This window comes from Hoplias malabaricus, chromosome 16 (genome assembly GCF_029633855.1).
Source record: "Hoplias malabaricus isolate fHopMal1 chromosome 16, fHopMal1.hap1, whole genome shotgun sequence".
Classification (NCBI taxonomy): Eukaryota; Metazoa; Chordata; class Actinopteri; order Characiformes; family Erythrinidae; genus Hoplias; species Hoplias malabaricus.
Genome location: NC_089815.1, coordinates 6,464,857 through 6,477,270, shown reverse-complemented (window position 1 = coordinate 6,477,270; position 12,414 = coordinate 6,464,857). Strand labels below are relative to the sequence as shown.

The following is a 12,414-nucleotide window of genomic DNA, read 5'->3' as shown; positions in this document are numbered from 1 at the left end:
AATTCAGAACATTCAGATAGACTTCCACTTTGACCACATCAGCTCACGGATGGTGTTTTGTGCACTTTGAGCCTTGGAGAACCTGCCTCATTTGTTTCAAATCATTGTGTCCTCTAGGCACAGAGCACAGAGCCCATTACAGGCTGCACTGCACATGAAATTCTTTTTTTTTTTTTTGTCGTTGTTTAGCATCCATCAGTGTTCATTTAGCTGCGCCTTCTTTTCACCATTCCCATTAATGTGGGGGAGTTCAATCACGGCACGTCTGCGCGTTGCTGACAAATGGCTTAATTGCACTTGTTTTATGATGTGTGTCACTTCTGTTCCATTACTTTTCTGTACAGCTCTTGTATGAGGAGTGGGCGAGTTACAGCTTCTTCTACAAGTACCAGCCCATCGGCCTCATCAGGTACGAAACTTCAGCTCAGTTGTTGTGTACTGTCATATGTTCCCTCTGCAGCTTTCACACTTCAGAAGAAATTCTATTGATGCAACTGGCCAATGATTGAGGCTCTTGTCCATTAAGGCAGAGGTTAGTTCATGGGGAATATTAATCAGCTGTGTTTTTAGCTGACAAGCTTCTCTAAACAGAAGGACTCAAGAGAACTATTGTAGTCCCCAGTGTAAGATATCACCCCCTTATTTTCCTCTACTGTTCAAATAATGGAACCAGACCAAATCTCAGCACATTTACTAATTATTCCTAAATGATTTGACAATGAAGTTATGCATTCTGTAAATATTAATTGATTTACTGGGGCAAAACTGCCCATTTAAACTTTTTTAACCACTATAAATATAGCATACTCATTTATCTCTCTCTCTCTCTCTCTCTCTCTCTCTCTCTCTCTCTCTGTCTCTCTCTCAGGAAGTACTTTGGAGAGAAAGTGGGTCTGTACTTTGCATGGCTGGGTGTGTACACTCAGATGCTGATCCCGGCAGCGATTGTGGGTGTCATCGTGTTCTTGTACGGCTGCGCCACAGTGGACGACAACATCCCCAGGTTAGTGCTTTCAGACATGGCAGCTCCTTTTAAACCCAGACACGCAGAAACCCCAGAGAGCTGCGAGGCTGCACCAGACGAGTTTATGAAACTCCTGCTTTGTCTGACAGTACTTTTTTCAAGTGCCTCCTCGACAGTCTACTGCCTAGTCATTTTTATGCAGGAGTTGTCCAAGGTTAGGAGTGCACTCAGCCTACGTTTCTTGCGGTAAAAATGTCACCGCTTGCCTAATGAGCAGTGTGATTATGCTGGATGGCTGAAACAACATACAAGCACGATCTTAGCAAACAGAGTTTCCGAGTTATTTTAAATTAAAGGTGCATTCTTGCATAACGTGAGTGGGGAGGTGATGTTGGAGCATTTTTGTCTGGTATAATGAGATTAAATGCTGGTATTGTGTGATTGGTTCTGGATCACAATGATTACTTCAAGTCATTCCAAAGAATAACTCCAGAGAACAATCAACTGTTTGATAGCTTGTTGGTACAAGCGTGGGGGACTTAACAACACCTCTAGTCAGAGCTTGATAGTGCACATGGTGTCCTTAGGCTCAAGTGTGGCCCAGTTCTTACTGGTAGACAACAGAATCTCTTTGATATTTCATTCAGAATACTAACTTTAAAAAAAGTACAATAATTCGCTTGCTATGTGATCCCTACCCTGTTGTGTTGTGCTGTTAGGCAGGTTGCATTTCTAAAAAATGAAGGGGTGCTATCAACTGGCATTCATTTTTCCTTTCGACAATGGTATTTCACCTAAAGCATCCAGCTTTGTTTTTAAAGAATAACTCCAGAGAGTTAGTTAATGAAAGACCATTGCTTATATTCACAGGGGTGTCAGTATCTGTGAAGGACAGTGTGGCTAAATCCTATATGAGTTAAGGTGAATATAATTCAGTCAAACCATCCATTTATGGACTTTCACTGCAAGGATAAAGAGAACACTAGCACAAAACATTGCAGACATGCTCACAGCCGTCATTTTGTCTGAACAGATCCACACTTGGGTGTACGCCGGTAGCTATGGTGTGCAAATACAGGCGTTAATGACACTGCATGTCTGACACCGGCCCCACGCCCAGTGTTTGCTGTAGACCTGCCAAGTGCCTCGGAGGTTCGATTCATGCCACTTCAGGTGAAAGTGAAAGGAGGTCAGCGGAGAACTCCAGAACAACATGTACTATGTAATTATGTCTGCGATCCTACAGGTAGAACATCTCTGATTCATCAGACTAACAGTCAGCGGTCAGACTCCTGATGCTCTTCGAAGCGCATCGTAATTAGATAGACTAAAGCTGCGATGAAATTTTAAGGGTGTCTGCAGTCATAATGGACTCTAATGCAGGCCATAATGGCTGTTCTCAGCATGGGCATTGAATGTATAGCACACTTGAAAAGCACTTACTCTTATACCAAAGAAAAAGACAGACTGGGGACGTGTGAATAGCTACCGCTCTTACTCAGATATAAACGACAAACCTCTATCCTCTTAGTGCCTGGAGCTTCCAGTGCAGCACTATGTGTGGAACTCAGCAGCTTTCCTAGTGCCCCATCATTTGTGTGTGACTTTGTGAGTGAATGTGTGTGTGTATGTCGCCCTGTGAAGGACTGACGCCCCCTCCAGGGTGTGTTCCCGCCTTGCGCCCAGTGATTCCGGGTAGGCTCTGGACTCAAGGTGACCCTGACCTGGATAAGCAGTTACAAGAAATTAATGATTTGTCTTGAATAAATTGATAATATATTTTTCATAACAAAGGGAGCATAATTAGTCTCTTTGGGTTTAGAGATTCTCAGTTTTTGATATAAATATTAAATGGGGTTCTTTGTCTCTGTTCCAATGCATCAAACTAAATATTCTAATACAAATTGTGTGTTAACTCTTCATGGCATTTTTTTTTGCCACATTCACCATTCTTATGTCCATATGATTAGGATTTAATATGGAATATACATTTATATCATTCTTATTACTTTGTGCACTGTCAAAGGGTTTGGTTTGATGACTGGACTCATTAAAGCCTTGTAGCCGGATTTGTTTAGAAGGATGGGTAAAAGCGCAGAAATAATTACATGTTCTTTCATAGTTTGGATTCTTTTATTATTCTAAAATGTGAGAGACAGTGAAAAGTAGGGGTGGCTAAAGCATAACTGGTGCTCTGCGTGACTAATCTTTGTTTCTAACACAGAACTAGGTCACACACTGTGGGTGACGGGGTAATTATTGGTTACGTACCTGTGCCGCAATTGAGAGACAGCATGTCATTCCTTGGACCGTCGGCTCTTAAATGTATAATTTTAAGCATAACCATTTCAAACTGAACGTGTGAGTGAAATTGCACGGTGGCACAGCAGATAGTGTCGCAGTCACACAGCTCCAGGGACCTGGAGGTTGTGGGTTTGATTCCCACTCCTGGTGACTGTCTGTGAGGAGTGTGGTGTGTTCTGCCCGTGTCCGCGTGGGTTTCCCCCCACAGTCCAAAAACACATGTTGGTAGGTGGATTGACAACTCAATAAAAGTGTCCGTAGGTGTGACTGTGTGAGTGAATGTGTGTGTGTGTTGCCCTGTGAAGGACTGGCGCCCCCTCCAGGGTGTATTCCCGCCTTGCGCCCAATGATTCCAGGTAGGCTCTGGACCCACCGCGACCCTGAACTGGATAAGCGCTTACAGATAATGAATGAATAATTCCATCATACTTTGAATTCCTAAACATGTTCATATTTAACATGAAACTCATAACAATCATGTCAGATCTTGTAGACCACCTCTACAAGGTCTTCTTTAAGAGAGAAATGTTTATATCCATCCTTTCAGTATGAGAAAGCATCTCAATGATTACTGAGAAATGTTAATGGACAAAAAAGGAATTTGCACTGGACCCTGTGAGACATAATAATGTGTGTGGCCTGATGAGTCGTGGATTTTTTAGTGGAATTAATGGACTGTAAGAAGCGGAAAACACAACTAACTTCTAAAGTTGAACAGTAACCCTGTGAAAAAGTACCCCTTCAGGTTTCTGTTTCTGAAAAGAAGAATAGAAGCTGTAATTATTGCAAAGTGTGGAGACAATAAATCATGAACACAGATAATGGTCTGCACTGATGCTACTGTGCAATTTATACTTGAATATGTTCTCTGCCTCTTCATCTGGCGCTAAATTATGTATAGCTTGTGCTTTGTGGTAATTATGCTATCTACAAGAACATTATTAATTCTTTGGGAAAATGGCATGGTGCTGATCTCTTGTGTTCTTTCCCACATTCCCAGCATGGAGATTTGCGACGAGAGGAATAACATCACTATGTGCCCGCTGTGTGACCGCGCTTGTAGCTACTGGAAACTGGTCACAGCCTGTGGCACTGCCCGGGCCAGCCACCTGTTCGACAACACTGCCACCGTCTTCTTCTCCATATTCATGGCGCTCTGGGGTAGGAAGTGCTCTGAACTGCTCTTTTTCAGCTCAGAGAGTACAGTTTTGTATTATGTAGATGGTTATTAGGTTACATAACGTGTGAAATAGACATTATCTGGGTTTCACAAAAAGTTAGCATCAAAGTGGGTAGATGGGTGTTTTTCAGCAAAGGTATAAAGTAATTACTCTCATTACAATACTGTAACGTATTTTATGAACATTTTATGTTCACACGATACAAACCTATTATCTAGTTGCAATGGTCTTGCATCATTTTTTGATACATTTTCCACTGCAGTTGCCCTGTCACTGTGCATCTGAATTCTCTCACCACCTCCCACTGCCTCACTGCCATTTTCTCACTTTCTCTGAGTTTCTGGAACACCTAAATCCCCCAGCGCTCAAATCCAAGGCTTATCCCCTCACTCGAATGTTGAGCTTCTTAAAAAGCTCACTGTTTTGGCTGCAGTCTGAAATGTGCCTGTGCTTTGTCAGCCCGGGGCTGCAGGCAATCGAATGCAAACGTTTGGCTCAATAATGAGAGTTTGAGATATTGACATGACAAAAAAAAATGGGCTCCCATCGTTGGATGTTAATTAAATATTAACACGCTCCACAAATTGCAGTGCATTTGCAGCTTCATTAACTCACTGATCAGCCACTTCCAGGACAAGTCAATACTAAACGAATGAAAAGAAGATAGGACCTTTTTGTCATGCTGTGCCTTGATTTAAACTTGGATTCTCTGTTCTCTGCAGCCACCATGTTCATGGAGCACTGGAAGAGGAGGCAGATGAGACTCAATTACATATGGGACCTGACTGGCTTTGAAGAGGAGGAGGTTAGTCTTACATTTTTGTTCTTAAAGAACAGCGAGACTGGGGGCTCCCGGGTGTCGCGATGGTATAAGCATTGCCCTCATCATCAGGAGGTTGCTGGTTTGATCCCCAGTGATGCCTGAGTCATCTGAGACCGGGAGTCGTAGAGACCCTCTCTCTCTCTCTCTCTCTCTGAGTGGGTGGGATGGCCCTGCTTCTTACCTATCAGCCATTGTCATGCTAGCATTTAGCAGTTAGCATTCACCTTCGAGTGTATTGAACTGTCCAATGGTGCTGTGTTAGTGGTAGTTCAAAAAGAGGCGGTTGGTGATTGGCTTCACATGTCCCGGAGGAAGCATGTGCTTGTCTCTCTCTCCCAGCTAAGGAGCATGGTATTCTTAGATAATAGGTGAAACTGTCAGTGACTACATTGGAGTATGGTTGTGTGTGTGTGTGTGTGTGTGTGTGTGTGTGTGTGTGTGTGTGTGTGTGTGTGTGTGTGTGTATCCTGAAACCACATTGTTTGTCTGAGAAGTAGAAGTGTTTGCGCTGTGACTGATTTCTTCTGTTCATGTGTTTTTGTACAGGAGGAACATAAGGTTTGGACACGGTTTATGATATATATATAAACACTGCCTTCTTTTCTAACTGCAGCTACTGCAGCTTAGCTGTTGCATATCAACAATAACCCAGCAGTTTCCCAAGTTCCTAAAACGGCCATCTTACATTCTCACATTCTTGCTGCGGTCTTTTGGCATTTTTCACCCAGAGCATTGGTTGCCACAACCCCCACACTTCAAATCTTTGAACTTTTTTTTTTTTTCGTTACGCCTCAGCTGGGGGTCTGAGGGGCTCCTGCTCTCTCCTGTACTCGCCCTGCAGGTCAAAAAGCTGCTCACTTCTCCACCATCTGTCACTCGATGCACTTCACTGTTGGGGTGGACCGGATAAAGTGGAAACAAAACCCATGTGAAAAACTGGGCTGAGTGTCTAATGGATGCATTGTGGTAGTGTCACAAGAGGCTGTGTTATTTTTTTAATTTATTTTTTTTTTAAGGCTGCACACTGTACACGCTCGCTAAATGCTAATGCGATGCTTTATTTTTTTTTATTTATTTATTTATTTATTTATTTTGCCAAATTCTCCTGCAGTTCTATTATCATGCACTTGACTGCATAGTGCTCTTTTACCAGACACCCTTTCAGATGAGCTGGGCATTAAGTGGTGCATAGAATCATACATCAAAATGCCATGCACACATTTTAAAATGCGTGTCGTCTTTTCCAGAACCATCCGCGTGCGGAGTATGAGTTTCACGTCATGCAGAAAAGCCTGAAGAAAGAGTCCCCCTCCAAGGTAAAGTTCCCTTCTCCATAGGGTCACAACATATCAGTCTTAGGAAATCATTCATTCATTCATTATCTGTAAGCGCTTATCCAATTCAGGGTCGTGGTGGGTCCAGAGCCTACCTGGAATCATTGGGCACAAGGCGGGAATAGACCCTGGAGGGGGCGCCAGTCCTTCACAGGTCTTAGGAAATCAGTCAATAGAAAATCTTTTGTCACAAAAATACATAAACTAAATATATAAAATGAATACAAGAAATAATTTAACAACATAACCTTTTGTTTGAGGACTACCTTCAGAGTGACTGCAGAATGGTCATAAATCAGTAATCATAAAATGACCCTTTTTTAAGCTTTTAAAAACCTGTCGTTGCTATTCTCAGCTCAGCAGAATGCATTACAAAACTTCCCATTCCTCTTGATGTCAGGACAGTGCTGTAAATGTGAATTATGATCTGCGATTGTAGGGGGAGCCCAGGAGGAAAAATACCCAATCTCAGCTAGTGTTGCTATAAGCCACTGACCTGGTGACCTCTTCATCGCTATGACCCTACTCCTGTGCTAGCCACTTCTTTTGTGCTCGAGAAGCGTCCTGGTCCACTGAGTAATCTACATTTAAAGGATGTTGACCCAGTTTGTTGTGTACTAAAATGAGATGTGACTGCGGCAAGTGAATCATGTCCAGAAGCTCGTGTTTGATGTGCTTGAATGGACCCTGGTTGCCGTCCCTCAGGCCAGAGCCAATGACGGCGGTGTCCAGAGGAGCAATATGACTGCGGTCACACAGACTAGTGTGTTTACAACAGTGAGAGTGTGACTGTGAATGCTCAGAATTCATATTTAGACCTCAAACCCTCTCTTTCTTCTCTCCTAGACTGAGAAACAGAAGCTGACCTGCACAGACAGAATGCCAGCCTATATGACCATAATCATCATGATGTGCTTCATGGTATGATAGCTCTCAACTTCCGTACAAACACACTGCAGTATACCAGTATGGTCATTTTTAAAGCACAGGTCTAGCCTGATATGCTAATGTGGCTAGCAGCAAACTGATGCTAGTAAAGGCAATTAGTGTAAATTATTTTATCTTAAATTATTGGTACTCACTTGGACCAAAAATTTCTTAAAACATTAAAACTAATTTTTTCATGCAAAGCACCTGATGGAACTGGCTTGTAATTCACTCACCCATTTATTTACATACATATTCACTCACCCATATTTATTAAATGCCCCATTCAGTTCAGCCTATCTGCATAATTCATTTTCTTACAACGGTGGCAGTAGGATTCAGGATTTGTGACAACCAAATATCAAGTACTATACATATCACACATTAGTATCTTAACTGTCTCTGATTTAAAAGTCAGGAGATCAGCAGGTTGGGAGATTAGATGTATTTTATATGTATTTTCTACTCTACGCCTAGTGTTTATACTTTATGTTGTGTGTGATCTGTACAGATTTGTGTGACCTTCGCCATTGTGTTTGGAGTGGTTCTCTACCGGATCTCCATTAAGACTGCCCTGCACATGAGCTCCACCTCTACCTTCCGCTCCAACGTCCGAGCCACCGTCAAAACCACAGCCGCTGTCATTAACCTCATCATCATCATAATCATGGATGAGATCTATGGAATGGTGGCCCGATGGCTTACAGTTTTGGGTGAGTTTCCTTTCTGAGATTTTAAAATGTTTAAAAGTTGAAGCACTGACATCTCTGACAACAGTGCTACAGCAAGTATATAGTCCTAGTACAGCCAGTATAACAGTGCTACAGCCAGTATATAGTTCTATTACAGCCAGTATATAGTCCTAGTACAGCCAGTATGACAGTGCTACAGCCAGTATATAGTTCTATTACAGCCAGTATATAGTCATAGTACAGCCAGTATAACAGTGCTACAGCCAGTATGCAGTTCTAGTACAGCCAGTATAACAGTGCTGCAGCCAGTATGTAGTTCTAGTACAGCCAGTATAACAGTGCTGCAGCCAGTATATAGTTCTAGTACAGCCAATATAACAGTGCTGCAGCCAGTATATAGCCCTAGTACAGCCAGTATAACAGTGATACGTACAGCCAGTATATAGTCCTGGTACAGCCAGTATAACAGTGCTGCAGCCAGTATGTAGTTCTAGTACAGTCAGTATATAGTCCTAGTACAGCCAGTATGACAGTGCTACAGCCAGTATATAGTTCTATTACAGCCAGTATATAGTCATAGTACAGCCAGTATAACAGTGCTACAGCCAGTATGTAGTTCTAGTACAGCCAATATAACAGTGCCACAGCCAGTATGTAGTCCTAGTACAGCCAGTATAACAGTGCTGCAGCCAGTATGTAGTTCTAGTACAGCCAGTATAACAGTGCTGCAGCCAGTATATAGCCCTAGTACAGCCAGTATAACAGTGCTACAGCCAGTATAACAGTGATACGTACAGCCAGTATATAGTTCTAGTACAGCCAGTATAACAGTGCTGCAGCCAGTATGTAGTTCTAGTACAGCCAGTATAACAGTGCTGCAGCCAGTATAACAGTGCTACAGCCAGTATAACAGTGCTACAGCCAGTATAACAGTGCTGCAGCCAGTATATAGCCCTAGTACAGCCAGTATAACAGTGATACGTACAGCCAGTATATGTTTCTAGTACAGCCAGTTTAACAGTGATACATACAGCCGGTATATAGTTTTAGTACAGCCAGAATATGTTTCTAGTACAGCCAGTTTAACAGTGATACATACAGCCAGTATATAGTTCTAGTACAGCCAGTATAACAGTGCTACAGCCAGTATGTTTCTAGTACAGCCAGTTTAACAGTGATACATACAGCCAGTATATAGTTCTAGTACAGCCAGAATATGTTTCTAGTACAGCCAGAATATGTTTCTAGTACAGCCAGTTTAACAGTGATACATACAGCCAGTATATAGTTCTAGTACAACCAGTATAACAGTGCTACAGCCAGTATGTTTCTAGTACAGCCAGTATATAGTTCTAGTACAGCCAGAATATGTTTCTAGTACAGCCAGTTTAACAGTGATACATACAGCCAGTATATAGTTCTAGTACAGCCAGTATAACAGTGCTACAGCCAGTATGTTTCTAGTACAGCCAGTTTAACAGTGATACATACAGCCAGTATATAGTTCTAGTACAGCCAGAATATGTTTCTAGTACAGCCAGTTTAACAGTGATACATACAGCCAGTATATAGTTCTAGTACAACCAGTATAACAGTGCTACAGCCAGTATATAGTTCTAGTACAACCAGTATAACAGTGATACATACAGCCAGTATATAGTTCTAGTACAGCCAGAATATGTTTCTAGTACAGCCAGTTTAACAGTGATACATACAGCCAGTATATAGTTCTAGTACAGCCAGAATATGTTTCTAGTACAGCCAGTATAACAGTGCTACAGCCAGTATATAGTTCCTTGAGTGTTCTCTACAGAGCAAAATTGACCTGGGATCCTGCCCACTGCCCTAGGACCATTTTGACACCCTGGGTTGCCAGGTATAAAACAGCAGACAACAAAAGCATGCTGCAGCCATGTAGGTTCAGTTTCTTCAACCTGGCAACCTGTGTGTGTATGGAATGTTTGAATTTATACGGACGTACCCATTTTAAACGCTTGCTGTCAGTATTACAAACAGCTCCTATATAGTAATTAAGATTCAATCAAAACTTGATGCTGTCCTCAAAAAGTATAATAAAATGCTTTCCCCCATCAAATAATAACATGCTAACCAATGTGTCTGGGTTTTAACTAACATGACAAGACTTGGTTTATTTGTGTTCTCCCCCAACCATGCTGAAGTCTTCTCCCTTCCCGTTTAGTCACATCGTGCAAGGATAGGAGGGTGCAATTGGCAATGAGTGAAAAATGGGAGAAAACTGGGTGTTGTAGCTGTACGTTAACAGAAGTATTTGCTATTTCTCAGAGGTGCCAAAAACAGACAAAAGTTTTGAGGAGAGGCTGATTTTCAAGACATTCATTCTGAAGTTTGCGAACGCCTTCACTCCCATTGTCTACCTGGCTTTCTTCAGAGGCAGGTTGGAACATTCCCTTCTTTCTGTCACTCTCATTCACAAGCTGTCTTCTCCTCTTACTGTCACAATCATGCCCGCAGTGGTGTTTTTCTATTTCTGGGCTGTGCTGTAAAGACTGGTTGTACTTACTTATTATGTGTTGCCCCCCCTCCCTCCCCACACAGACCATTTATACTGTGCTCTTATGCTATAGGTCCTGTTACATAAATTGCCACTTGCATTAGTGTGGTGGCTGATAAACGGCTCTTATCTTGACCCCCTTCTGTACTATGCCCTCAGGCTCATTGGACGACCAGGAAACTATTACTACGTGGTGGGGTCCTACCGGATGGAGGAGGTCTGTCTTTCTTTAGGCTTATTCATTTTAAATGCATCAAGCTGACTTTTTAATTTGCCAGATAGACAGTGATTAGATAGTGATGATGATAAAGTAACAGTTCACTGAGGTCAGGAGGATAGTGGACATTTTCTTCCTGACCTCTGACGTAGCCAAGGCATGTTTAATATCCAAAGTTTGCTTCAATAAAATATATTTTTAAAAAGACCAGATTGGTTGATGTATGCAGAGTGCAGCAGGTAAACCTCACAGATTAAGGCTTAAATCCCAGGGCAGACAGGAACACCACACTTGGACAGGACTACTTACACAGCATCTGCTTACATCTGTAACACAATTGAAATTGGAAGTGTCTTTGGATGGGAGCCTCAGCTAATGCCATGTCTGCTAAATGTAAAACTAAAGGGCATAATTAATGTCTATTATTATTGTTTTATTAGGCAGGAACAGCTTTAAAGACTCCTGCAAAGCTTTAAACTAGATGTTGGAACATCTCTGAGAGGATTTAATTGCATTCAGCCACACAGTCATTGGTGAGGTCAGGCATTGATGCCAGATGATTGGTTTTGGCTCACTAACACAGCTCCTGATCAATCCGAAATGTACTAGAAGGAGCTCCATCACTCAAAAGCTCCACAGACCAGTACCAGGGGTGCTTTAAACCTTCCAGCTGACATTGTGCATTGATCATGGTGATCATTGCATTTTGTTTCATGCTTGTACGTGGAGATTAAACTAGTTGTGTGGCCATATTTGAGCATTTGATCATAGAATTAATAAAATAAAAATAAAAACTTTCAGACGTATAATACATTTATGTTTATTTCTTTAAGTTGATCTCCAAAAATAAGTGTTACACCAGCCATGGCACTAAATAACTGTCTGTTTTCTGTAGTGTGCTCATGCTGGTTGTCTGATGGAACTGTGCATTCAGCTGTGTATCACCATGCTGGGCAAGCAGCTCATCCAGAACAACCTCTTTGAGATAGGAATTCCGTGAGTAAACACAATCCACACATTTACAGCACACAGGAGCACACACTTGAAAATGGCACCTTCCACATGAAAGCTGGAGGGTCATTTGTTTACACTAGAATTTTTTATTTGTTCTATTAGAGTATGTCACCACTAATTAGGACAGTAAACAGTTTATGTTTGTGTGCTCTAAATAATGTCTGAGAACCATGCAAATGTAGTACATATGGGAACTGTTTTCTTGTAAACTACACAATTAATAGGTTGTAGTACAGATTACAAAATGTTAATAGGCAGTACATTATATGTCATGGCGCAGCAGGTAGTGTCGCAGGGACCTGGAAGTTGTGGGTCCAAGTCCCGCTCCGGGTGACTGTCTGTGAGGAGTTTGGTGTGTTCTCCCTGTGTCTGAGTGGGTTTCCTCCGGGTGACTGTCTGTGAGGATTGAGGTGTGTTCTCCCCGT

At 42.0% G+C, this 12,414-nt stretch overlaps 1 protein-coding gene across 4 annotated transcripts in view; it reads left to right on the top strand.

The window, feature by feature from the left end:
* The window catches only part of ano1a (anoctamin 1, calcium activated chloride channel a), a 50,518-nt gene that overhangs the window by 31,106 nt on the left and 6,998 nt on the right, over window positions 1–12,414 (top strand). For all 4 annotated transcript variants that reach the window (XM_066647432.1, XM_066647431.1, XM_066647430.1 and 1 more), the window contains exons 10-19: window positions 345–409; window positions 869–1,003; window positions 4,269–4,429; window positions 5,172–5,254; window positions 6,520–6,588; window positions 7,453–7,527; window positions 8,045–8,246; window positions 10,530–10,641; window positions 10,918–10,975; window positions 11,871–11,971. In XM_066647432.1, the coding sequence (XP_066503529.1) occupies window positions 345–409; window positions 869–1,003; window positions 4,269–4,429; window positions 5,172–5,254; window positions 6,520–6,588; window positions 7,453–7,527; window positions 8,045–8,246; window positions 10,530–10,641; window positions 10,918–10,975; window positions 11,871–11,971 (1,061 nt within the window). The remainder of the gene's footprint in view (window positions 1–344; window positions 410–868; window positions 1,004–4,268; window positions 4,430–5,171; window positions 5,255–6,519; window positions 6,589–7,452; window positions 7,528–8,044; window positions 8,247–10,529; window positions 10,642–10,917; window positions 10,976–11,870; window positions 11,972–12,414) is intronic.